The 26082-nt window shown below is 36.8% G+C and overlaps 1 protein-coding gene across 4 annotated transcripts in view; it reads left to right on the forward strand.

Moving 5' to 3' along the window:
* LOC150104622 (ATP-binding cassette sub-family B member 10, mitochondrial-like) overlaps nt 1-26082 on the forward strand; it is a 222744-nt gene that overhangs the window by 20697 nt on the left and 175965 nt on the right. For all 4 annotated transcript variants that reach the window (XM_090395227.1, XM_090395225.1, XM_090395228.1 and 1 more), the window contains one exon: nt 10558-10758. In XM_090395227.1, coding sequence (XP_090251353.1) covers nt 10558-10758 — 201 coding nt within the window. The remainder of the gene's footprint in view (nt 1-10557; nt 10759-26082) is intronic.

The following is a 26082-nucleotide window of genomic DNA, read 5'->3' on the forward strand; positions in this document are numbered from 1 at the left end:
CATTAGTGCTGGACTGCCTCGGGGATCTGTGTTCTCACCTACACTTTTCCTCCTTTATATCAATGACTTCTTTTCTCTGATTTCAAATCTTATTCACATCTTTGCCAGTGATAGTACTCTTCATTCCTCTTACTCATTCAATAAACCGGAGTATCATAATGTTAGATGCTTCAAGATCTTCCATATCCAGTCACTTGAACACTGACCTCCTCAACATCCTGAAATGGAGTGAAGACAATTTAATAAAGTTCAGTGCTAAAAAAAAAACTGAAGCCTGCCTTATTACCCTAAGAAGAATCTTACCTGATCCCCATCTCATTTTTGATAATATTCCAGCTTCCTTTCAATATACGCTTTCTTTTCTTGGGTTGACTGTTATATTCAGTTTATCCTGGCATAAACATATTACTTAAATAATATTTTTAGCCTCTAAAATGCTTTGTGTTATTCTCTGTTCTAAACATTACTTCTCTTCCTCTCTACTCTTAACACTTGTCTCAGATATCTCCAATTTTGGAGTACTGTTCCCACATTTGGTGTAGAGCACCAAACCTTGCTAACAACTCTTGATATTGAGAAGAGGGCAATCCGCTTAATAGACAACCCTTCCTTCACAGTCTCCCGTCAGTCACTTACTCAAAAGTGACTGAAGGGAGACTGTGAAGTCTCTCTTTAGTCACTTGAAAAAGTCACGTGCTCAAAACATAGGTGCTCTGTTTTGAGCACGGTGTCTGTTGTATAGATACTTTAATGGGCATTTCTCTAGTTTCTTCTATCTGTAGAAGAAAGTGGAGAAATATTTCAGTCTGAAATCCATATACTGTGCAACATCAAACATACCGAACTAACTTCTCATCAGCTTCCTTCACTCTATCTACCACTATCCTTTGGAACAATCCCCCTTCCCATATTGTTGTAATCACAGAGTACAACCTCCCACTCTTAAAGATACATATCAGCAGGCTACATTTTTTCCTTAATCACTTGCCCACACATATGGCACTGTAGGTTAGGTCTTGTGGCCTTTCATGTGTGGGATCAACATAAAGAAAAATAAAAACAACCTGGTATATCTTAGTCATTTTCTCTTTCTTCATTTACACCTTGCAATTCGCATTTTCTATTTTGTCTTCATATTCTCGTCATTATCATCCATTTCTTGATATTGACCCTCCAAAGAGTGTTCAGGTTACAATGAAAGCAATGCATGATTAAGTCAACATTAATATTAATCTCCTATCGACTATTTTCTTCCTAATCAATCTATTACAAGCACTCCAATTATTGTCATATCTAACATTTCATACTTCTAAGGCACTTCTGACTGAATCATCTACCTAGACCTTGGTCTTCCTTTGGGTCTCTTTCCTTCCATCTTGTTATCAAACACCTGTTTTGCTAACCTTTCTTCACCCATTCTATTTAAGTGACCATACCACGTTAGATTGGCTCTGCTGATGCATTCTTGAATGCTAACAATGTCAAGTTCCTTTCTAACATCTTCATTTTTAGCATGACGGTTCACTCCCCTAATTTTTCTTAGAAACCTGATATCTTGGTCTCTAGCCTTTGATCAAGTGCTTTATTCTATTCTTGAGAGACACTTGTGACATTAAATTAAGAATTATAAACACGGTAACACAAGAATATTTTAATGTTTGCCAAATATTTCAGTCTGAAACTAACAGACTATCCTCAGTGACTTGATAGGAAAAGTTTTTGCAAGGTGGAATACAAACAATTGATCATTCAAATGTAACATCATGTAGTTCTTTCTACTTTTGAATGATCAATTGTTTGTATTCCACCTTGTGAAAACTGTTCCTATCAAGCCACTGAGGATAGTCTGTTAATTCAAACTGAAATATTTGGCAAACATTAAAATATTCTTGTGTTAAGGTGTTTATAATTCTTAACTGCTTTATTTCTAACCCAACTCTCAGATACATAACTTAAAATTGGTTTGAACACTGTTTTGTGTACCTCTAGTTTGGTGTTTTGCCTAATTTCTCTCTTATTCCATATAAATTTATTCTGCAGGCTACCCACCATACCAGCTTTGCTTATTCTGTTGTCTGTTTCCAGACATAACCTGCCATCTTCACTATAAACTGCACCTGAATTGTTGAAATATTTTACTACTTCTATAGGAGTAGTAAAATATTTCACTTGTAGTAGTAAAATAAATAGTAGTAAAAATTTTACTACTTCTATAGGATCTCCATTCAGAATTCAGCTGAATTCTAAATGGAGATCCTGTGCTCCTGCCTATTTTCATAGTTTTGGTCTTTTTAATGCCGATTTCCATGCCAAATTCATTACAGCTGTTATTCCGTTTAGTTTGTGAATCCTGGAAACGTGCACTAGATGTGTTTAGGAGTACAACATCATCCGCATAAAGCAAAGAGCTAAGTTTGACATCAGGCCTGGTACCACTTTCTTTCATAATGTGATCCATATACGAGGGTGGTCTGAAAACTTTTCGGCCTAACAATGAAAAAACGAATTTATTATTTCAAAATTATTTTTATTTTTCAACATAATCTCCCTCAAGACTAATACATTTATTCCAGTGATGCGCCAGCGGCATTACCGTCTAGTGGTTCTCACTGGGATCTGCAAAATACCCCTCTACATCTGCAATCACCTCTTGATTCCAGGAAAAACGCTGACCAGTGAGGAAGAGTTTTAGTTTTAGGAAAAGATAGAAGTCAGAGGGACCAAATCTGGGAAATAGGGTGGATGTTCCAACAATTCATAGTGCAGGTCCCTTAATTTTCCCATTGCCAAAACACCTTTATGGGCAGGTGCATTGTCCTGATGAAACCGACTTTGTCTTCTTTGGTGCTGAACAGCTGACTTCTGTCCACTGTTTAGACTGCTGTGTGGATTCTGGTGTGTGTCATGGTAAATCCAAGTCTCATAAATCAATGCACAAAATCAGTTTTATTCTTGTTAAAACGCTTTACTCATTGTTCAGAGATTTTCATGAGAGTGCGTTTTTGATCTGCTGTGGGCAAGCACAGCAACAATCTTGTGCAAAGCTTTTTCATTTGCAATTCTTCATGCAAAATATATCCTACACGTTCTTTTTGAAATGTTTATAGTTTCAACGATATCATGCAATTTGACTCACTGGTCATCCAATACCATATCGTGCACTTGATCAATGATTTCTGGAGTTGTTACATTTTTTGGACGTCCTTCACTTGGATCAATCTTAAAGGCTGGTATGGCCATGTTTAAACTCAGCAGCCCATTTTTTAACTGTCAAAAACGAAGGAGAAGAGTGCCCGTAAACTTTTATGAACTTCGAATGAATTTTTTTGGCGTTAAACCTTCTTTTACGAAGAATTTTATAACTGCACGATACTCAATTTTATCCATTTCAGGGGATGCAGACAACACTTTTGCTTCAGACAGCTGTATAAAACAAACTACTTGATGGAATGACTTGCAATTTCACATGGATGCTTATGACAGATGTATCAACTTAGAAAAAAAAAATCTTGCTGATAGTGTTGCCACTTATTGTCAAGGCTGAGAACTTTTCAGACCACCCTCGTAGATAATGAATATGAGTGGAGATAATGTGCATCCTTGTCTTACTCCTGATTTTACATGAAACCATCTTCTTATTCAATTCTAACTGCTGACTGACAACTTAAATATAGACTATATATTGCTTGTATATTGTTCTATTCACCTCATATAATTGTATTGTTTTGAAAAGCTTATCTGTGGGCAACTTGTTGTATACCTGTTCCAGATCTACGAAACTTAATTACGGATCCTTGTCATATTCTCACACTTTCTCAACTATTTGTCTTAAAGTGAAAATCTGATCTTGTCAACCTTTGTTTCACCTGAACCTGTTCTGTATACTAGCTTGTTGTTCTCCATGTTTCTCATCCACAATCATTCTCAACCTCTTTCCAGTATGCTTGCATAAATCTTACCTGAAACACTTATTAGCGAAATTCCTCTGTAATTGTCATATTGTTTTATTCCCTTTTTTTTTTATAGATAGGTACTATGAGTGCTCTAATCCAATCATCGGGAATTCTGATCTGGGCTCTGATTTATGCAGAGCCCAGATCAGAGCCCAGATTTTGCAGAGCCCACTGCAAAACTTTTATGCCTCCATACTTAAGCATTTCTAGTTGAATATCACTACTCCAGCTGCCTTTCCTCATTTCAAGTTTTTGACAACTTTTCTAATTTGTTGATATGTACTCTTTTCGCCTTCTTCCTGAAAATTTTTTGCCACTGTTCTGTCACTGCTTGGTTTGTTTAACAGGCTTTCAAAGTAATTACTCCAGACATCTAGGATATCCTTATCTTCATTTTTCATGTCACCATTATCATCTTTAATTTCTTTTATAGTACTCTTTCCTCCATTTTTAACCTTCTTCAATAACTTCTGGAACATTTTGCCACCTTTTTGATATTTATTTTCTACATTTTACCACCTTTCTAATATTTATTTTCCATGTTCTTGCTAAAGTCTTCCCATGACTTTTGTCTAGCTACTTTTACACATAGCTTAGCTCTTTTACATTTTTCTCGCTATTCTTGTAGGGCATCTGCCAACTTATTTGCTAGGAACTTTTGATATGCTTTCTTCTTTTCCAGGACCGCTTTTTTAACTTGCGTCCACCATGGTGTTCTTATTTTTCTATCCTTGCACACAACTTTACCACATATCTCCCTAGCTGAATCAATGTCTTCTTCAGAGTTTGCCACTGAGACACCAAGGTTAGATTCTTGTTTCTAATTTGTTTCATTTTTTTTTTCAATAATGTTTATATAGTCAAGTATACTTCTAGAAGCTACTCAACTTTAATTCTTTTTAAAACTTTCTTACATATTGTTCTTTAGAATGCGATATCCATGTTTATCCTACTTAGTACAAAGTAATGGTTACTTCCAGTTTCAAATCCTCTGTACACTCTTGTATCCTGAACAAGATGATGATATCACTATCAACAATGATGTAATCAATGGGGCTTTTATTTTTGTGTCTTCTTCTCTTCATGTGAACTTGTGCACATCTTCATGTTGAAACATTGTGTTAGTAATGATTAGTCTGTGTCCTGAGCAGTGGTGGCTCAGGGGGGGGTTTGCTACAACTTTTGAAATATACATATGCACTGTAAGTACAGTGCATACTTATTTGGATAAAATATCAAAATTATGGTAAAAATTTTTAAAATAATTAAACATGAAAAAATATTGTTTATTATCGATAAAATTATATAGTTTAGTATAATTCAAAATTCCTTAAAAATAAAATGCATTATCATAACCCCAATAATGTTCTAAAATAAAAACTATAACAAATGTTATGTCTTTAATTGTAATGTCCAAATATTTAAAGAGACGTCGTAAACACGATAAGCACTACGAACACTCTACTCCTGTTACAAACTGCATATAAACAACAGTGGAACTGCCCGATGGACATGCCGCATTATGCTAATAGCTGGCATCTCACTATGACTTTCATATGCTTGTGTGTGTAGCAATATGACACTGTGGTAAACACAGTGCTGCTAGTGTCCTCGCTCTCCTGAGTGCTACAAGATGAATTTTTATTATTTTTTATACAAAATAAAATAATTGTATAGGATTGTTGATGATAAAATTAAATATTACAAGCAAATATAAATAAATTAATAAATATATTTATATGTCGAGAAAAATTGGGGGTGCTGCAGTTCCTCACTGCCTATGCACAAGCCACCCCTGGTCCTGAGTAGAATTCTAGTAAATACTTACCATTATTATTAGCTTTACCCTTTTCTCCAAATTTTCCCAAAATGTTACTATATGCCTGGTGGGATTAATTTCCTACTCTTCTGTTCAGATCTCCAACAAAGACCACTTTTTCCATTTTCTTTGTCAGCTGCCTGTTCTATTGACTCAAAATGTCTCAATTTCTTTCTTTCTTAGAAGAAATGGAGACTATAGGCACAAATAAGTTTCATTGTCCATGTCCCCATTTTGAAGTTTGCCCACATAACTCTACTTGAACTGCCTTCTAATCAAGAAGTTTATCTTCATGTTTGGTGTTGAATGCTATCACTACTCCTTCCTTTTCTTGATCATTATTATTTAGTAAGATCTTGTATGTTTTTGTTTTCTTTGTCTCAGTAATGCCAATTATGTCCACATTGTACTGTTCCAATTCTTCTATAAGTTTGATTTCCTTTCCATTAATACTAGTTATATTGATGGTTCCTATCATCAGTTCTGATGTTGGGTTTATTCTTCTTCTTCTAGATGTTGAATTGGAGCCTGTCTTCGCATTCTATATTCCATCATCCTGATATCAGAATTATAGAACAGAAGTTTACTCACACAAGACCCCACTTGTTGGATCTTTTCATAATCTTATAAATCTAGACAATCAGATCTGTTTGTAGTAGTGTTGAAAGTTACATCATCAGTGCCATGCTAAAGAAAATTTATGTAGTGAACCTTTTTTTTTTGCTATAATGGTCTACTCCTCTCTTCCCTGTGTATTCAGTTTACAATGAAATAATTACTTCCTTTCCCTTGCGTTTCTGCACTTTTTTTGTCATGTTACAGTAATCTGATGGTTTTTTTTTTTTTTTTTTCACTCTAAATTTCTATATTACCATATTCTCAATATCTTGGGCTTCCCAGTAACTCCTAGTGCAGGCCTGCTATAGTCTCTTTCTCATTTGTACAGAACAAAGTACCAAATCCATTACCTGGTAACACTGAACAGTTTCTCTTCTCGTTTGTCCATAGCATGAAATTTTTCTGGTAATTCAACAGTACTATTAGTGGTATTTTTCTGTCTTCCTCCTTGGAAGTGGCAGGCTGTTCTTCCTCCTGCAAACTTGCAGGATTTTTTGTCTCCAAATGTACCAGAAGAATATAAACAATTAACAGACATAATACACACCTCATAGGCAAAGTACTTCTCAATTTACATCACCAACTAACAAGTGCATAGTTCCATTGAAGTCATTTGTAATGTCACTAATATTCAGGAAGTTGCAAAATGGTCTTTGGTTAAGTGATGTTCCATTTTAATTTATATTGAGAATTTAGGAAAGTTTACAGTATTTTTTTTTCTTTCTGTAATTTTATGTAACTCGCAGAATTGAGTTACTTCATGCAAACTTATTTTTATAATTATTATTAAGAGCCTTAAAAGGTTTCATTTCACATGAAGGATAAAATTATCCATATGTTATAGTGAAATGGGCAAACCGATCTTTGGACCATGAATCTTCAATAGAATAGTTTCTCATGACATGATCTTCTGTTTTTGCCTCTGAATGTATTTGGAATAATGTATCAAGTTAGTGGAACTTTAATCAAATTACTAATGATTTGTGGAGTACTCTATGATGATTGTCTTTCATTCAGTGCAACACCAAGACAATTCATTCAGCAGTTATCAATTCCATATACCAACAGTTACTTTTCGAAGTGTCATAGCTGCATTTTTGATTATGTGATTTTCCCCTTTTAACATCTCCTGTTTAGGTCATTTGATCAAAACTCTAATTCTTCTCTTCCATCCTTAAGATGAGTTGAGTCCTTAGATAACAGCCTTCCACCATTCTCTGTCCAAAGCAAGCTCTTTCATATGCCAACAGCTTTGAAAGTCCGATGCAGTTCTAAGGGGTTTAGGCAAAGTTAATCTTGGTCTTCCTCTGGGTCTTGTACCTACTCTCCATAATGCCCTCAAATACCAGGTGAGGAATTCTGTCTGGTTCCATTTGCAGAATGTGACCAAACAAGTTGAGTTGATGCTTTTTAACAGTGTTAAGATTTGAATATTGCAGCACTTGTGCATTAATCTTATCTTCTGTCCAATGAAGTCTGTTTATTTGCCTGAAGTATTTCATTTCAAAAGCTAAGGTCTAAGTTTCTGACCTATAGGGAGCTCTTGGTAGTATTATACTTTGGTATAATTTTATTTTTGAGTTGTAGGAATTTTGTTTTTCCAAATTTTAAGTTTATTCACCATTGACCATGTTATGGACAGTGTGTTTTATTGTTGCAATACCATTTAAATTCGAAATCTCTTTGATAATAAAAACCATTAACTTGTTCTATGGTTTCCAGAATAAGTGTTATCTGTATATCTTCTGGGTGTCTTCCAAGTTTCGTTATTTTTATTTTATTTTTACTCGAATTTATAATCATAATTTCTGCAGTTTTTTATAATTTTGCAAGTTGGTATTGCTGATTTGATTTGTTATCTGTCATAATTACTACATTATCTGCATATGTGATATGTGTGATTGGTCTTCCACTTATACCAAGTTATAAACCACCTGTTGATATTTGGCAGCATGCCGCACACACACTTAGCATCATCATCATCACTGATGATGCTAAGTATGAAAGAGGCATCATGAACCATGGACTCACTACCCTTGGTGTTGTCCGACCTCTTTCACTATCTTTTTCCACCTTTCTTTGTCCAGTGCACAGGGTTGCAGTTTCTGTACACCCATTCCACACCTGTCCTTCATGTTGTCTATCCATTCTCTGTATGGTCTACCTCTTCTGTTTGCACCATCTGTAATACTAAACATGGATGTCTTTATCTTCCAGTCCTCACTTATTCTGCAAATGTGTCCGATAGAGTTCTTCGTTTGATTTTCTGTACCCATCCTATTCTTAGAATCTAAAAATCCACAATTATACTCATTACCTTTCAAATGCCAAAATTCTTCACGAAGGTTGTTTTCTTGATCATAAATAGTAAATAATAATATTTGGTTAACCGATCAAGTGTTGATCAATATTTTAATTAATTAACTGGACCAACTAGTTTCGCCACACTTATCTGTTGGCTTCTTCAGGGCACTAACATATAGGTTTAAACACTCTCACAATTATGCGTAACTGCAAAACTGACAAGAATAAAAACTGACTAGAATAATTACAAATGAAATAGTATCGAACGTGAGTGAAACACGTATCGCGTGTACAAGATCAGCTAGCTGTTTGCATCTCAACGCACAACAAGACCCTTCAAGATGAGTTAAAATTTATTTCCAACAATCTGTACTTGAACGGCTATCCAAGAAGACTAGTCAATAAAATCCTTTTCTCTGAACCACCACAAAGAGAACAAGAAGAGATTCAATATATAAAAACGATAGCAATTCCGTATGTAAGTGGCATCTCCAACAAGCTCGCCAATCTCCTCAAACAACACAAAATAAGAGTAGCATAGATAGTATTCGTAAACTACTAAGATCTCCAAAAGACAACCATCCTTTCTACAAATATGCTGGAGTCTATAATATTCCATGCTCATGTGACTCTAATTACATCGGACAGACTTCGAGAAGCCTCGAAATCAGGCAAAAGGAGCACATTGGCTATGTCAAAAACAACAGACAGGACATTTCTGGGCTATCGTCTCATTTCTCCACAACTAACCATGTCATCGAGTGGGACAAAAGCTGTTCCCCCTACTTAGAGGAAGATTACCATTCAAGAATGTTCAAAGAAGCAGCCACAGTCGCCCATTCTACTGTGAACCTTAACAGAAATCAAGGCCTAATACTGCCAGAGATATGGAAAACCCTAATCAGAGCCTTAAAAACGGAAGAAATGAACTTTAATACAAACTACAGAAGGTTCCTCAGCAACAGCTAGCTGATCTTGTACACGCGATACGTGTTTGACTCACGTTCGATACTATTTCATTTGTAATTATTCTAGTCAGTTTTTATTCTTGTCAGTTTTGCAGTTACGCATAATTGTGAGAGTGTTTAAACCTATATGTTAGTGCCCTGAAGAAGCCAACAGATAAGTGTGGCGAAACTAGTTGGTCCAGTTAATTAATTAAAATATTGATCAACACTTGATCGGTTAACCAAATATTATTATTTGCCAAAATTCTTTTTCTTGATTCCTTATTTATTACTCGCATTTCAGATCCATACAGTACACCGCTAAAGATGCATATTTCCAGTACGCTTAGTTTTGTTTGCAGTCTTTTTTCTTAGTCTTTTTTTGCTTCCTATGTGCAAGGTCTTGTTATGTTTTGCTTATCCAATTCTACAATTAATTCTTCTTGTTTTTGATTTAAGGAACAAATGTTTCATCTTCCAATCCAATCCTTCATATGTTCTATTTTCAGGGCTTTTTTTTGTCGTTCTTTCCTGATTAGATCTGTTGAGACAGTACAGCTGCATCTTGTATTCTTTCTATGAACATTTAACTTTTACATCATGCAAGTGGGTTGCTAACCCAACTTATCAGTGCCCTGTTTTAGCCAGGAACATTGATGTGGCCCTTCTGGTAGTTTGTTATCAGCATACATTACCAACATTGCCTTTCACTCTCTCTCTCTCACACCAGTTGAGGTAGCAGGTGGGATTGAGAAGGACCAATAAACTCATAGAAAAATCATCCAGAGTTCAGAATTGTTTAATTTTATTAACTCTTTCTTTGAAAGAGTTAATAAAATAATTTTAATAATTTAAAACTTTTTTGAACTTGGAAATATAATATTTGTTAATAAATTAAATCACTTCATATTTTCAGGAGCTGTTTTACTGCTGATAGTATCAAGTTCTGTTACTCTCTCAGTACCATTTTGTGTAGGGAAAATTATTGATATCATCTTTTCTTCACCTGATAATGAAATAAAGCAGACTTTGACAAATGTATGCCAAATTCTTGTGGCTGTTTTTATCATTGGAGGTGTTGCCAACTTTGGTCGTGTTTATTTAATGAATATGTCAGGTAAAGTTCCAGAAAATTTTCAATAGTTTGCAGTCATGTATTTGAATAAGAATTTATTTCTCTATATCCAGTTAACTGTATTTTATAAAATTAAATAGAATATTACAATTTTGGAATATATTCTTAACCTTTTAACTGATGATTATTCTTGTTGAGAGGCTTATACGCTGGTTAAACATGATAACTAATATTTAAGGAATTGACAGTGTATACTAGAAATATAAATTAAATAAACTTTAATATACACTTTCCAATATTTCGGCAAACGTCACGTTGCCATCTTCTTGGGAACTTAATACAAAGACGCGTGCACACAAGTACTACATAACAGCAAATGAGAACTGAAGCTAGGAAGCTAATGTTTTCCTAAAGTCCTGATGGTGCCCCCCTGGTGGGCTATATTGGTGGTTCTTGGCCTTTGGGCTGAAGTTCTTCTGATAAATGTTTCCTAAATTTGGGTTTCCTAAAGTCTCATGCATCCAAATTTGTTGAGGTTTGGCATGTTCCTAAGGGCTAAGGCTGATTCCACGAATAGTCTTTCATACTTGAACTTGCTGCGGTGTATGACTGTGGCTTTCTTCCATCTTATTCTGTGGCGAGTATCCAGAGCATGGTCTGCAAGCCCAGAGTGGCTGTACTGGTGAAATCGGATGTAATCCATGTGTTCTGAGATTCTGATATTTGCTGTCCTCCCTTTTTGTCCAAAGTAAGACAATTTACAGCTGCAAGGGACCTGGTATACACCAGGTAGGTCTAGAGGAAGTGGTTGGTCTTTAGTGGAGCGGATAAGGGATGCCAATTTTCTATGTGGTCTGTAACAAGTGGTCAAGTCAAGATTTTGTCGATTTTTTCCGAGGTGCCTCGGATGTCGGGAATGGTGATGGATTTAGAGTAATCTTTTTTGGGAAGAGGAGGGGGTGGTGGGTTGTGGATAACTGGGTTCAGTATTTTCTGGATTTTTTGGGGGGGGTAGCCATTGGCTAAGAAAGTGTCATGGATGTAATTTAGTTCAGTGGTTAGGGCTTGATCATTTGAACAGATTATTTTTGACCTGTTGAATAGTGTCTTAATAACTCCATATTCTTGTGGGGGGGGGGTGATGGGATTGTTGGTGAATGTATCTACCTGTATGGGTGGGTTTTCTATAAAATGAGAAAACCAAGGTTCCATCAGGTTGGCGGGTGACTAGTGTGTCTAGGAAGGAGAGGTTATTGTTTTCCTCTTTTTCCAGGGTTAACTTGATTCTAGGGTGTTTGTTGTTTAAGTGTGTTAGGAAGGAGAGGAGTGAATCCAGGCCATGTGGCCAAATAGCAAACACATCATCAACGTAGCGAAGCCATATGGTAGGTTTTTGTGGGGCTGAGTTTAAGGCTTTCTCTTCAAAATCTTAAGAAAACATGACTTGACCACTTGTTACAGACCACATAGAAAATTGGCATCCCTTATCCGCTCCACTAAAGACCAACCACTTCCTCTAGACCTACCTGGTCTATACCAGGTCCCTTGCAGCTGTAAATTGTCTTCCTTTGGCCAAACAGGCAGGACAGCAAATATCAGAATCTCAGAACACAAGGATTACATCCGATTTCACCAGTACAGCCACTCTGGGCTTGCAGACCACGCTCTGGATACTCGCCGCAGAATAAGATGGAAGAAAGCCACAGTCATACACCGCAGCAAGTTCAAGTATGAAAGACTATTCATGGAATCAGCCTTAGCCCTTAAGAACATGCCAAACCTCAACAAATTTAGATGCATGAGACTGCCCCAAATTTGGGAAACATTTATCAGAAGAACTTCAGCCCAAAGGCCAAGAACCACCAATATAGCCCACCGGGGGCACCATCAGGACTTTAGGAAAACGTTAGCTTCCTAGCTTCAGTTCTCATTTGCTGTTATGTAGTACTTGTGTCTTTGTATTAAGTTCCCAAGAAGATGGCGTGACGTTTGCCGAAATATCGGAAATTGTATATTAAAGTTTATTTAATTTATATTTCTAGTATATGCTGTCAATTCCTTAAATATTAGTTATCACCTTTAACTGATGATTTTATATTCTACTGACATTGTCCCATGTGCTGAATTAATTTTGCAAAAAATTTATATATAAAATCAATTCAAATTCTTACTGAAGTAAGAAGTCCGGACAGCATCATACATTCTTGATATACACTTGTTCACTCACAAAAATGGCAATAATAGTGTTTTATGAATTTGCATAATCAAGGGGTGTCCACTTGATTAAGCAAATTACACACATTAATTTATGTACAATCACCAGTATCTTCATCTGAAGTACACAATTCACACCATCTACCTCCCTCCACCACAACTAGTATTTTTTGTCTGTAAATTGCATTGCGTGTTCTGAAGGGCCGATTTTTCTGTATGCGGGATAAAAAACCCAAGTTTCTGGGAGAAAAAACCCTGCTACCTCTGTATGAGATCAACTAACTCACCTTTAATTGAAAAAGTCCATATATAAAAATTCTTCCCGTCACAACGAGAATCGAACTTAGGCCTTTTCCTATCGAAGGGCTTGGTACCGTCATTCTTCCAATTGCGCTACAGAGGTGCTTAATATGATTAGTTGCGGCAGTTCAAATTTTTCTCTTTAGATGTCATACAAGGACAGAAACCCAAGTCAAATAAACTTCAATCGAGTTAACTTGATCATAGCAAGGTCACCATTTTTTCCGTGCTCGATTTAACTCGACCGTAGCAGTTAAAGGGTTAAGTAGAGTACAGAATGCAGATCATAGATATGAACAGTATTAGCTTTCAGATTGCTAATCAGTGACTGCTTATATTATTACATGCTTTGAGAAAAGTGGAGGAATGATGGAGGTCAGTTTGAAGGAAACAAATGAAAGTATAAGGAAGGCTGATCCAGAGGACAGAGGTGACAAAATTGGAAGGAGAGGAAAAGCAGGTTTGATGTGTTTGCAGGTGCATGGTAAGGGGATACTGGGCAGCAGCTGCTAGTATTGTATTAATGGATGAAACAAAGTGGAGAAATGATGGTTGTTAGTACAGCAGAGCAGTGACCATTGAAGTACCTGTAGAAATAGACACAGTGCTGAAACACTGCATCTGTGAGAGAGAGAGTGTTAGCATCATCTATGAGCTAAATTGCACTCCTCTGGATACTACCAAGGATTTTCAGGGAAGTTTTAGTTGCCCTACCACAAGCATGGGCAGATTTGGGAATTGTATTTAGCTAAAAGTTGGTTGGGTGTAAAATGAATGAAAAAAAAAAACTGTGTGCCTAGTTTTTTGAATTCTGAGGAAGCTGTCGATGTGATGTGTCTATCTCAGGAGAAACCAGAGGTAAAAGATATCACTCTCCATTCATCCCTTCTCATTTGGCAAATGAGAAAGATGAATGGAGAGTGCTATCATCCTTCTCATTTGGTAAATCATGCGATGAATGGACAGTGCTATCATCTGCAAAGCTGGATAGGATTAGTGGTGATTGTGAGTAGGTTGTTAATGTACAGGAGAAAGAGGTTAGGATAATGCCTTGAGGCACTCCAGCATTGATGGTGAAGCATTTATGGAGAGAGAGAGAGAGACTGAGAGTCATCTGCCACGACTCACAGAGAATGACCAGAGAAAAAGCTGCTATCCATTTACAGAAGATGGCAATTTGTTTTTAGCAGGCCTCGATGCCAGACACGGGCGAAAGCTTTGGAAAGGTTAAGAGCGACAGCACAAGTTTCTCTGAACCTTTCCATTGCACATGTCCAGTGGTGGATGCAAGCTATGAGATCAGCCGTGAATGGCAGAGTCCATTAGTGATGATCACTGATTAATTGGTGGTCTTCTAACCAGTGGAGAACTTGGCTATTGAAGAGACTTATTTTGGAAAGGACTGAAGTGATGGAAATTGGACAGTACTTTGACAGTAGACTTCTACCTCCCCTTTTTTTTGGAATAGGATGGATATGAGATAACTTCCACACAATGGGATAAGTACCAGCTATGTATAAAACATTATAGAGAGGATTCAGGACAGGTTAACATTGGCTCTGGAGCACAATGTTTGAGAATAATTGGAGAGATACCATCAGGACCAGAAGACTTTTTGTTGTCCAAGTTATTTAGTAGATTTCTGATGTATTTTTGTCAAAAAAAAAAACTACAGGTATATGGTTCTTGGATTCCATTATGGTATGAGGTAATTTCTCTTGAGAATTGATGCAGATGTTTGAAGAAAAGGATGCCAGCAGGTCAGCTTAATGTGAAGGGGTACCATCAGGGTAAGAGAGAGAGAGAGAGAGAGAGATGGAAGTGTAGGTGAGTAGAAGTTGGGTCCAACATCCTTAGAAAGGGACTGGAAGGCATGGATTGTCCGTTTGGATTGTCCAGATGGGAGCTATGGCAGAAGGCAAGTTTTCTGCTGTTGGCCTTTATGAAGTCTTATTTGAATCTGCTGATGACTGTTTTAGCATGTGTTGCATGCTTTGGTGTATGCAGAGTATGAAGCTGGAGTTGTGAATGTATGCCACCTGCAGTAAGCTTGATTTTTTTTTCTAGGTACACTTTCGGTTGAAGCAGGGCTTGGAAAGCAGACAAGTAATTGAGATTGAATTGGGGATGGTCTTCATGCCAATGAGGATAATTTCTGTGACTCATTCACAGTAGGTGTTAGGATGAGTGGAAGCAATATAAAAAAAAATCAGCTTACTGCAGGTGGCTATGCAGTTGAAATTCTAGAGGTCATCCCAGTTGGCACTGTAGTACTAGAGGATGCGAGTGGGTGGAAAAAGTGTGTTCTGTTAGAGAGGAGACTTGTGCAAGATTGTGGTCTATTACAGAGAGGATAGGTTACCTCCACAGCATATCTTGAAGAAGAACTGATCAAAAAGACATCCAGAGTACAGTCATACCCCCGACTTACGCGAATCCAAAGTTACGCGGTTTCTTATATGTACGTATTCCCGTCCTGCTTCATGCCTCACCACTAGTCGTATCTTTCAGCCGCTGGCCGCATTCGCCAGTGTCCCACATGCTGTGAACAAGCACTGACGTGTTTCACGCGCTCTAGTGGATGTCTTTTTGACTAAATGTACTCTGTACTCTGGATGTCTTTTTGATCAGTTCTTCTTCAAGATACTCTGTGGAGGTAACCTATCCTCTCTGTAATAGACCACAATCTTGCACAAGTCTCCTCTCTAACAGAACACACTTCTTCCACCCACTCGCATCCTCTAGCACTACAGTGCCAACTGGGATGACCTCTAGAATTTCAACTGCATAGCCACCTGCAGTAAGTTGATTTTTTTTTTTATATTGCTTCCACTCATCCTAACACCGGTTTCTTATATGTATGTATTCCCATCCTGCTTCACGCCTCACCACTAGTCGTATCTTTCAGGTGCTGGCCGCATTCGACAGTGTCCCACATGCTGTGAACAAGCACTGACGTGTTTCACGTGCTCTAGTGGATGTCTTTTTGACTAAATGTACTCTGGATGTACACTAGTCGTATCTTTCAGGCGCTGGCCGCATTCGCCAGTGTCCCACATGCTGTGAACAAGCACTGACGTGTTTCACGCACTCTCCATTCATACATGATTTTTATAGTCTACAAACCTTGCGATTGTTTAATGTTATGTTCTTGATAAAAATTTTATCACATAAAAAATAATAATATCATCCAAAAGAAGCAAGTCTGATTCTTCTACCCCTAGCAAGAAAAGAAAAACATTGACTTTGGAAACAAAACTCAACATTATTAAGGATTTTGAAGGCGAAATGAAAATTTGTGAGCTAGCAAAGAAGTTCGATCTACAGGAATCCACAGTAAGAACAATCATAAAAGAAAGGTTTACCGATTTTGGAGGACATAGATTCTAACGAGGAACGAACTGTAGCCACAAGGCAAAAGGCAAGGAATAAAAAAACTGAAGCCTGCCTTATTACCCTAAGAAGAATCTTACCTGATCCCCATCTCATTTTTGATAATATTCCAGCTTTCTTTCAATATACGCTTTCTTTTCTTTGGTTGACTGTTATATTCCGTTTATCCTGACATAAACATATTACTTAAATAATATTTTTAGCCTCTAAAATGATTTGTGTTATTCTCTGTTCTAAACATTACTTCTCTTCCTCTCTACTCTTAACACTTGTCTCAGATATCTCCAATTTTGGAGTACTGTTCCCACATTTGGTGTAGAGCACCAAACCTTGCTAACAACTCTTGATATTGAGAAGAGGGCAATCCGCTTAATAGACAACCCTTCCTTCACAGTCTCCCTTCAGTCACTTGCTCAAAAGTGACTGAAGGGATACTGTGAAGTCTCTCTTTAGTCGCTTGAAAAAGTCATTAACTTGCTATGAAGAAATTTTGCATGACAAGAAAAAGACATTATGCCGTCAGACAAATGTATTAGATTTTATGAAACCATCGACATCAAAATAACTTTCTTTTTTTTATGTACGAAAAACTACAATTATGATTATATTTCTTAAAAAATATAGGTGTTTTTGTAAACCTTTGGTCCCAATTGTATATTTGTATATATAAGTTACATGCAAAATTATGCCCTGAGTTATGCGAATTCGACTTACGTGCTTTTTTGTTGGTCCCACCTACTGCGTAACTTCGAGGTTTTACTGTACTTGGAGAGTGAAGAGGGTTATCAGCAAGCTGAGTGGGTAGATGTACATTTCACATTAGGTCATTACTTATAGCAAAGATTTCTGCTTCTCATTCAGCTTGGCTGGGATTGTGGATATTGAGGTCACCTAGGAAGATGATGATAATACACTTCATTGATTGGCACACTGATAGATATAAGAGAGTTGTATATGGGGGAGCAGTATCAGGGAGAATGAAGATTACCAGTGGAGTTCCACAGGATTTAGTCCTTGGACCATAGCTGTTCAATCTTTGTCAATCATTTTGTCACAGGACTACAGGAAGATGTTCAGTTGTTTGCAGATATGAAGTTTGGGAAGGTTATTAGTAATAGTGCTGATGTTTTGGCTTTTCAAGAGGATTGGAATAAGCTGGAAAGGTGGGCAAAGGCACAGGGATGTCAGTTTAATGCAGCTAAATGTCGTCATCATCAAATTCCTGCCATGTACCCACAAGGGGGGTGTACAGGATATGATAGTACTACATGAAAAAATTATATCATTACTAACTTCCTATCTACAATTTTCCTCCAAATCAGTCTGTTACTTGTCAAGACTCCAACATTATCAGATCTTATATTTCTATCGTCTAAGGCACTTTGTACCGTATCAATCCACCTATATCTTGGTCTTCCTCTGGGTCGTTTTGCTGCCAACCCGGCAGAGAACACTTGTTTTGCTAATCTTTCCTCGCCCATTCTGTTTAGGTGACCATACCACCTGAGATTAGCTCTGCTAACGCATTCCTGGATGCAGACAATGTCAAGTTCTTTCCTAATATCTTCATTTTTAATATGATATTGCCATTGATGCCATCTGTTCACACCTATAATCTTTCTCAGGAATCTCATATCTGCGGTCTCTAGTCTTTGGTCAAGTGTTTTACTTCTGACCCAGCTCTCAGATCCATAAGTTAAAACTGGTTTTGAACACTGTCTTGTATACAGCTAATTTAGTGTTCCGACTAATTTCTCTCTTATTCCATATGAATTTATTCAATTGACTTCCCACCATACCAGCTTTGCTGATTCTGTTGTCTATTTCTGTATTTAATTTACCATATTCAGTAAAAATCGTGCCTAAGTAGCTGAAATGTTTTACTTGTTCCACAGGTTCTCCATTCACAACGCAGTTGACATTTTCAATGATTCTGCCTATTTTCATTGTCTTTGTCTTTTTATTGCTGACCTTCATACCATGTCTATTACAACAGCTATTCAATTTAGTCAGAGAATCTTGCAGACTTGTAGCGGATTTATTGAGAAGTATAACATCATCCGCATAAAGCAAAGAGCTGACATTAACATCTCCAATTTTCATATCATGTTGAATACCACTTTCCTTCATAATGTGATCTATATAGATAATGAATAACAGAGGGATTAATGTATATCCTTGTCTCACACCAGATTTAACATTAAACCATCTTCCTGTACTTCCTTCAATTCTAACTGCTGACTTACAACTCAAATAAAGACTAAGTATTGCTTGATATAATGCCTCATTGACACCATATAACTGCAGCGTATTGAATAGCTTCTCTCTTGGCACCTTGTCATATGCCTTTTCCTAATCGACAAAACTTAAATACAGATCTTTGTTATATTCCTGTGCTTTCTCGACTATTTGTCGTAAAGTGAAGATCTGATCCTGACAGCCTCTATTTGTCCTGAATCCAGCTTGTTCTTCACCCAACTTTTTTTCCACAATTCTTCTCAACCGTTTCTCAAGTATACTTGCATAGATTTTGCCAGGAACACTCAGCAGGGAAATACCTCTGTAATTTTCACATTCAGTTTTATTTCCCTTTTTATATATGGGTACTATGAGAGCTCTACTCCAATCATTGGGAATTCATCCCTCTGTCCAGGCTTTCTGAACTATGCAGTGCAGCCACTGTAAGACTCTTATACCACCATACTTCAGCATTTCTGGTGGAATATCATCTACTCCTGCTGCCTTGCCACATTTCAAGCCTTTGATGGCTTTTTCTACTTCAAGTATTGATATGTATTCCTGACTGCACCTGTTTAGTGATTTTTACCACTGTGCTATCATCACTGCTTGTTTCATTTAGCAGTTTTTCAAAGTAATTACTCCATACTTCTAGGATATCTTTTTCTCCCATTTTCATGTCACCTTTATCATCTCTAACTCCTTTTACAGTACTCTTTCTTCCATTTCTAAGCTTCTTCAACAACCTCCAGAATATTTTGCCACCTTCTTGATATTTATTTTCTATATTCTTGCCAAAGTCCTCCCATGACTTTTGTTTAGCTAGTTTTACACACTGTTTAGCTTTCTTACATTTGTCTCTGTATTCTCTAAGAGCACAAGCTGACTTATTTGCCAGGTACTTTTGATATGCTTTCTTCTTTTCCTTCTCTACCTCATTAACTTCCTGTGTCCGGCAGGGAGTTCTGATTTTTTTATCCTTGCAGACAACCTCACCACATGCCTCTCTAGCAGAATCTATCGATGTTTTTTCAGAATTTGCCACTGAATCTCCAAGGTTTGATTCCCGTTCTCAAACTCTTTCAATTTTTCTTCAATAATCTTTGTGTATTTTAGTCTACAGTTCACATCTGACAGCTGCTCAACTTTTATTCGCTTTAAAACTTTCTTAAATGTTATTCTTTTCAATATGAAATGCAATTTTATCCTGCTTAAGACTAATTAGTGATCACTTCCAGTTTCAAATCCTCTCTACACTCTGGTGTTCTGCACCAGGGAGAAAACATCACTATCAACAATAACATAGTCAATGAGACTTTTCTTATTCCTTGCCTCTTCTCTCCATGCGAATTTGTGCACATTTTTATGTTGGAACATGGTGTTAATAATAAGCAGTCCATGTCCTGAGCAGAAATCCAACAGATATTTGCCATTATTATTAGCTTTGCTCTTTTCTCCAAATTTTCCCAAAATATTTTTGTATTTTGTCTCACAATCATTTCCTACTCTGCTATTTAGATCCCCAACAAGGACCAACTTTTCCTTTTTCATTGTGTCAGTTGCTTTTTCTAAAGCCTCAAAAAATTCCTCCACTTCTACCTTAGTAGAACCTTCTGTGCGAACATAGGCACAAATAAGTCTCATTGTCCAGTTCCCCATTCTCATATTTGCCCACATTACTCTACTTGAGACTGACAGCCATTCAAGAAGATTAGCCTCGTATTTTGTGTTGAATACTATGGCTATTCCTTCTTTTCCTTGATTGTCATTGCCTGAATATAACATTTTGTATTTAATGCTCAGAAAGATCTCACCAGTTTTTGTTTTTTTTGTTTAAGTCACCCGTATTATGTCAATCTGGTACTTATCTAATTCCTCAGCTAGCTCCATTTCTTTGCCATTCAGGCTTCTTATGTTGATAGTACCGATCTTTAACTCTGGTGATGTTGAGTTGCGGTTTTTCAGATTTGTTCCAGTAGCTGACTTTTTGCTGTTCGCCCTGGTTCCCTGGCGAAAACAACGGGGCCTTGTTTAACCGGGCAACGCCCCATCCGGCATAAAATTTTGCCTTGTCGTACTATCATTTTTTATTTTGGTTTAACCAATAAGAATACAATTTGGTTGGCTAAATCCCAAATTGCCAGCCCATCCTTGTTTGTTCAGTATCCAAGTAGATACCTAACAGGGTGCACCACGAGAAGGTGAGGATTGGACATTAGGTCAGAAACCCTGGTCGGTTCTCCGCATTCCTTTAAAGGCTATGTGAAGGTGTTCTTTCTGTTATACAGCTTTGACCCTTAAGCACCCCAATGCAACCCTGCCTTAAACTGATTCAATCTATCTACACCCACAATACACTCAGGCAGTACATTCCACTCACCAGCTACTCTCCATGCAAAGAACCTACTCTTCACTCCTCTGCTTGCACCCTCCTTATACATTCTAACAATGACCTCTTGTCATAGCCTCCTCTCCCATTCTATGAAAAATCTCCATGTAGATGCAATAACAACCCTAATTGAATCATACGGTCGTACACCGACTTATGCGAATCCGGAGTTACGCGGTTTCTTATATGTACGTATTCCCATCCCGCTTCACGCCTCACCACCAGTCGTATCTTTCAGGTGCTGGTCGCATTTGCCAGTGTTGCACATGCTGTGAACAAGCACTGACGTGTTTCATGTGGTCTCCATTCATACATGATTTTTATAGTCTACAAACCTTGCGATTGTTTAACATTATGTTCTTGATAAAAATTTTATCACATAAAAAATAATGTCATCCAAAAGAAGCAAGTCCGATTCTTCTACAGCTAGCAAGAAAAGAAAAACATTGACTTTGGAAACAAAACTCAACATTATTAAGTATTTTGAAGGCGGAAGTTCGATCTACAGGAATCCACAGTAAGAACAATCATAAAAGAAAGGTTTACAGATTTTGAAGGACATAGATTCTAACGAGGAATGAACTGTAGCCACAAGGCAAAAGGCAAGGAATAAAAAAATCATTAACTTGCCATGAAGAAATTTTGCATGACAAGAAAAAGACATTATGCCGTCAGACGAATGTATTAGATTTTTTGAAACCATTGACATCGAAATAACTTTCTTTTTTTTTTTATGTACAAAAAACTACAATTATGATTATATTTCTTAAAAAAAATGTGTTTTTGTAAACCTTTGGTCCCAATTGTATGTTTGTATATATAAATTACATGCAAAATTATACCCCGAGTTATGCGAATTCGACTTATGCGCTTTTTGTTGGTCCCACTTACCGCGCATCTTCGGGGTTTTACTGTATTTTGTATGTCTCAATCATATTCACCCCCCCCCCCGACTCTTCCCCTTATTCACAAGACTCTGCAGCTTACATTCTCTCAATTTGTCCTCATACTCCACTGTGAATCTTCTCTGGAACCTTTCTAAGACATCCTCATCACTATGAAAACCAGGTGAACAAATCTGTTCACAATAATCCATATCAAGGCCTCATATGGATTATTGTGAACCTCTTATGTATCATAACCTCTCTATTTCTGCATGTCAGGGTCCTTCTCATCATTGCCATTATCCGATGTGATGTCTTCACAACTTGTGGAATGTGGCTCCTGGATTTCAGGTCCTTGTCCACCACTCCTACATCTCTCATCTCCTCTACTTCTGTTAAAGTTTCCCCACCAAGTGTATACTTTGCATCCCATCATTGCTTACCAAATCTCAAAACCTTACTTTTGCAACATTGAACTGATAGTTCCACTTACCTGCCCATTCATGCAATCTATTCAAGTCCTCTTGTAAGGCCATAACATCCACTTCACTCTGCATTGCTCTTCCCAGTTTTGCATCATCTTCAAACAGCTGTTTGAAGATGATGCAAATCACTATTTAAACCCAGCCCAATATGTTTAACATACAAAATGAACAGCAATGACCCCAAAACTGACCTCTGTACCTCACCACACCTCACCTTTCTCTTTCGGGATACTGCACTCCCCCCATATACAACTTTTTGATACTTATCTGATAGCCAGTCACTGATCCAGCTCAGGAGTCTGTTATCCATTCCCATCTGTTTCAATTTATATAAGAGCTTGTCATATGGCAGTCCATCAAAAGCCTTTGCAAAATCTAAGTACACCACTGTGTATGCATCTTCCCTATCTAAGGTATATGTCACCTTGTTATTGTACATAACTAAGTTAGTGAAACATGATCTCCCCTTAACAAACTCATGCTGATAACTACAAAGAATACTGCTGTTATCAACCCATTTTTGTATCCTACTTCTCACCAATCTCTGTGGTACCTTCACCACAACTCCAGATATATACAGGCTAGCCTATAATTTGAAGCTACAGCCTTATCACCACCTTTATGCAGTGGAACAATTTTATCTCTTGGAACCTGTGCTGTTGTAAGACTCTTATTAAATAGGCATGCTAGTGCTACTCCCAATTCCCTGGAACATTCCTTTAAGATGCATGGTGATATGTCATCAAATCTTATTGGCTTATTGACATCAAGGTTATTTATTTCCTCAAATGTCTCCTGCTCACTCACAATTAAGCCATCCTATCCTATGCCCTCTACACTTAAGTTCCTCATGATTCCACCCTGATCAGGATGAAACCCCCTTATAAATTGATCACTGAATACTTCAACAATGCCTTCTGCAGCAGTTACCATTCTGCCACTTTCATCCATTAACTTCATCATTTATTATTATCATGATCATTCTTCCTTCTACTTGTCACATATCTAAAAAAAAACTCTCTAGAGTTTTTCTTTGCTTGATTTGCCAATTTCTGTTCATACTGTATTTTTGTTTTCCTTACCAAGTCACTCTCCTGGCTTGTTCTTTATACTCTTCATGTGACTGATTATTGCTATTGTTAATTTTGTACTTCCTCCAAATTACTTTCTTCTTCCAGATTTCATGCTTAAGCTCCACATTCATCCATTTTACACCTACCTTATCCAGCCTTTTGGCCTTCGGAATACATTCACACATTGATACTGTTATTTATTTCTTTGTCAGTTCCCATGCATCATTTATTTCCTTTCCTCATCCCATGTTATAACTCCAGGTTGTCTCTTAAGCTTGTCATAATCACCAGTCTTATGATTCCACATATATCCTTTCCTCACAAAAGTGTGAAACCCCTCTCACAATCACATTCTTTGAAATGATTAGATCTGGAACTCTCGATCCTTGCGCCCTCCTTTATGTGCTGCCTGAGATATTTATCTCTGAAGAACTCGAGAAATTCATTTTCCTTATTCCCAAATGCTATCTCTTCATTCCAATCTATACCGCCATAATTAAAATCACCCATAATAATTACCGTCCTTTGTTCACTGATCCAACTTGTTGATACATTTCTTCATCACCACCCTCCACATTCCCAGGCCTATAATGACATCCAACTAAATATGATATCTGTATGTAATGATGTCTGAAGGTTTAATCTCTTAATGAGTTAAATCGGTAACATTTAGATAGGATATATCATCATCACATTCCTGATATGTACCCTCAGAGGATGTCACCTTCCTATCTTCTATTAGGCCTTATGACCTGTTACAGTCTCATTCCATCTTTTATATTGTCTTCCAAAGATTTGTATTCAAGAATTTGTTTGGTGATTCTACTATTGTCCATTCTTCCCATGTGCTGTTTCCATTTCCAACTATAGTTGTGGATATATTCTGTTATTGGTTGTTCATTCATTTCTTCCATGATTTCTTTATTTCTTTTATTATCTAACAAGGTGTATCCTGCAGTTCTCCTGATAAATCTAATTTCTGCTGCAGTTATTCTCTCATCTCCTTTTCTGATCATCCATGCATCATAAGTCAGCACTTGCCACGTTTTATAAGCTCTAATCTGGATATGTTTTTGTACCTTCAAGGGTTTAAAAACTTGATTTATATTTAAAGCTCTATTGAAATTTGTAATTTTCATTTCTATGTCTTTTCTTCTCTGTAGGTTAGGTGATATCTGAAGTATTTGAAAGAGTCGACTTGAATTGTCTGAACAGATACCTTTGTCTTCTCTTTTGAAATTTCCATATTAAATTCTTTTACTATTACATTAAGATGATGGGTAGTGTTGCAGATCAGTTTCAGAGGTTGCAAGTATAGCCTGATCATCTTCTAAGGCATTTGTTAATTGGGATATAAACATGTACTGTGAGTCTCCAATGTCTTACTATAGAATTCATATAGATTATGAAGAGAATGGGTGATGGCTACAGCCTTGCCTTACTCCCCTGTTTATAGGTTCCCAGTCAGAGATTCTTCAGTTAACTTTTACTGCAATTATGTTGTCTGTGTATGCATCATGGATCACTTTTATTAGGTGATGAGAAACTATCACTTATATCTCAAAAAGTTTATTGTGCTTAATTCTATCAAATGCCTTAGAATAATCAATAAAAGCAATATGGGTTTCCACATTGTATTCTTTATGCTTTTTCAATAAAATTTTTAAGGTAAAGTTTTTTCTGCACAAGAGCAGCTTCTCCTGAATCCATTCTGCTTTTCTCCTATCTTATCTTCAAAGAATTGGGACAGTATTTTTCAGAATGTTACTACAGATTTTATATCCAGTTTAGGAGACTAATTCTTCTATGATTTTTACAGTTATTAATATTGCCCTTCTTGTGTATAGAAATAACTATTGCTTTTTGCCAGTCTTTTGGTGGTAGTCCAGTTCACCACTCCATATTATATTTATAGTTCAAGAACGAATTTTGAGGTTTGGGCCTGCATATTTGATTAATTCAGTATTTAACTCATCTTCACCTGGCGTTTTATGGTTTTTACAGCTTTTTAGAGTAGTTTCTAACTCATCTATTGAGTTTTTATAATAGCTTAGCTAGGTATTCTGATCGATTGTTAAAAGATGTGCATTTTCTCTTAGATCTCTATTTAAATTATTTAATATTTTAAACGTTTTGGACTGTGGGATGTAATATCTGTTTCAAGTTCAGAGACAAAGTCCCAGGGTTCTCTGATTTTTTCTTACAGCTTGTAAGAAAAAAGCGATTGCTCTCTTTCTCTTGTATTTTATATAGTCATCTTCAAATTGTGTTGCTTCGTTGTTTTTAAAAGCAATTTCTTTCCCAGTGATTCATTGGTCGCATCTATTATAATTGTTTTGATGTTATTCCATTCTTCCTCGACAGTTTTTCCTAAGTTTATATTTTCTATT

The sequence above is a fragment of the Typopeltis vanoorti genome, chromosome 7, assembly GCF_054136105.1.
Source record: "Typopeltis vanoorti isolate ZY-2024b chromosome 7, IOZ_Tvanoo_1.0, whole genome shotgun sequence".
Classification (NCBI taxonomy): Eukaryota; Metazoa; Arthropoda; class Arachnida; order Uropygi; family Thelyphonidae; genus Typopeltis; species Typopeltis vanoorti.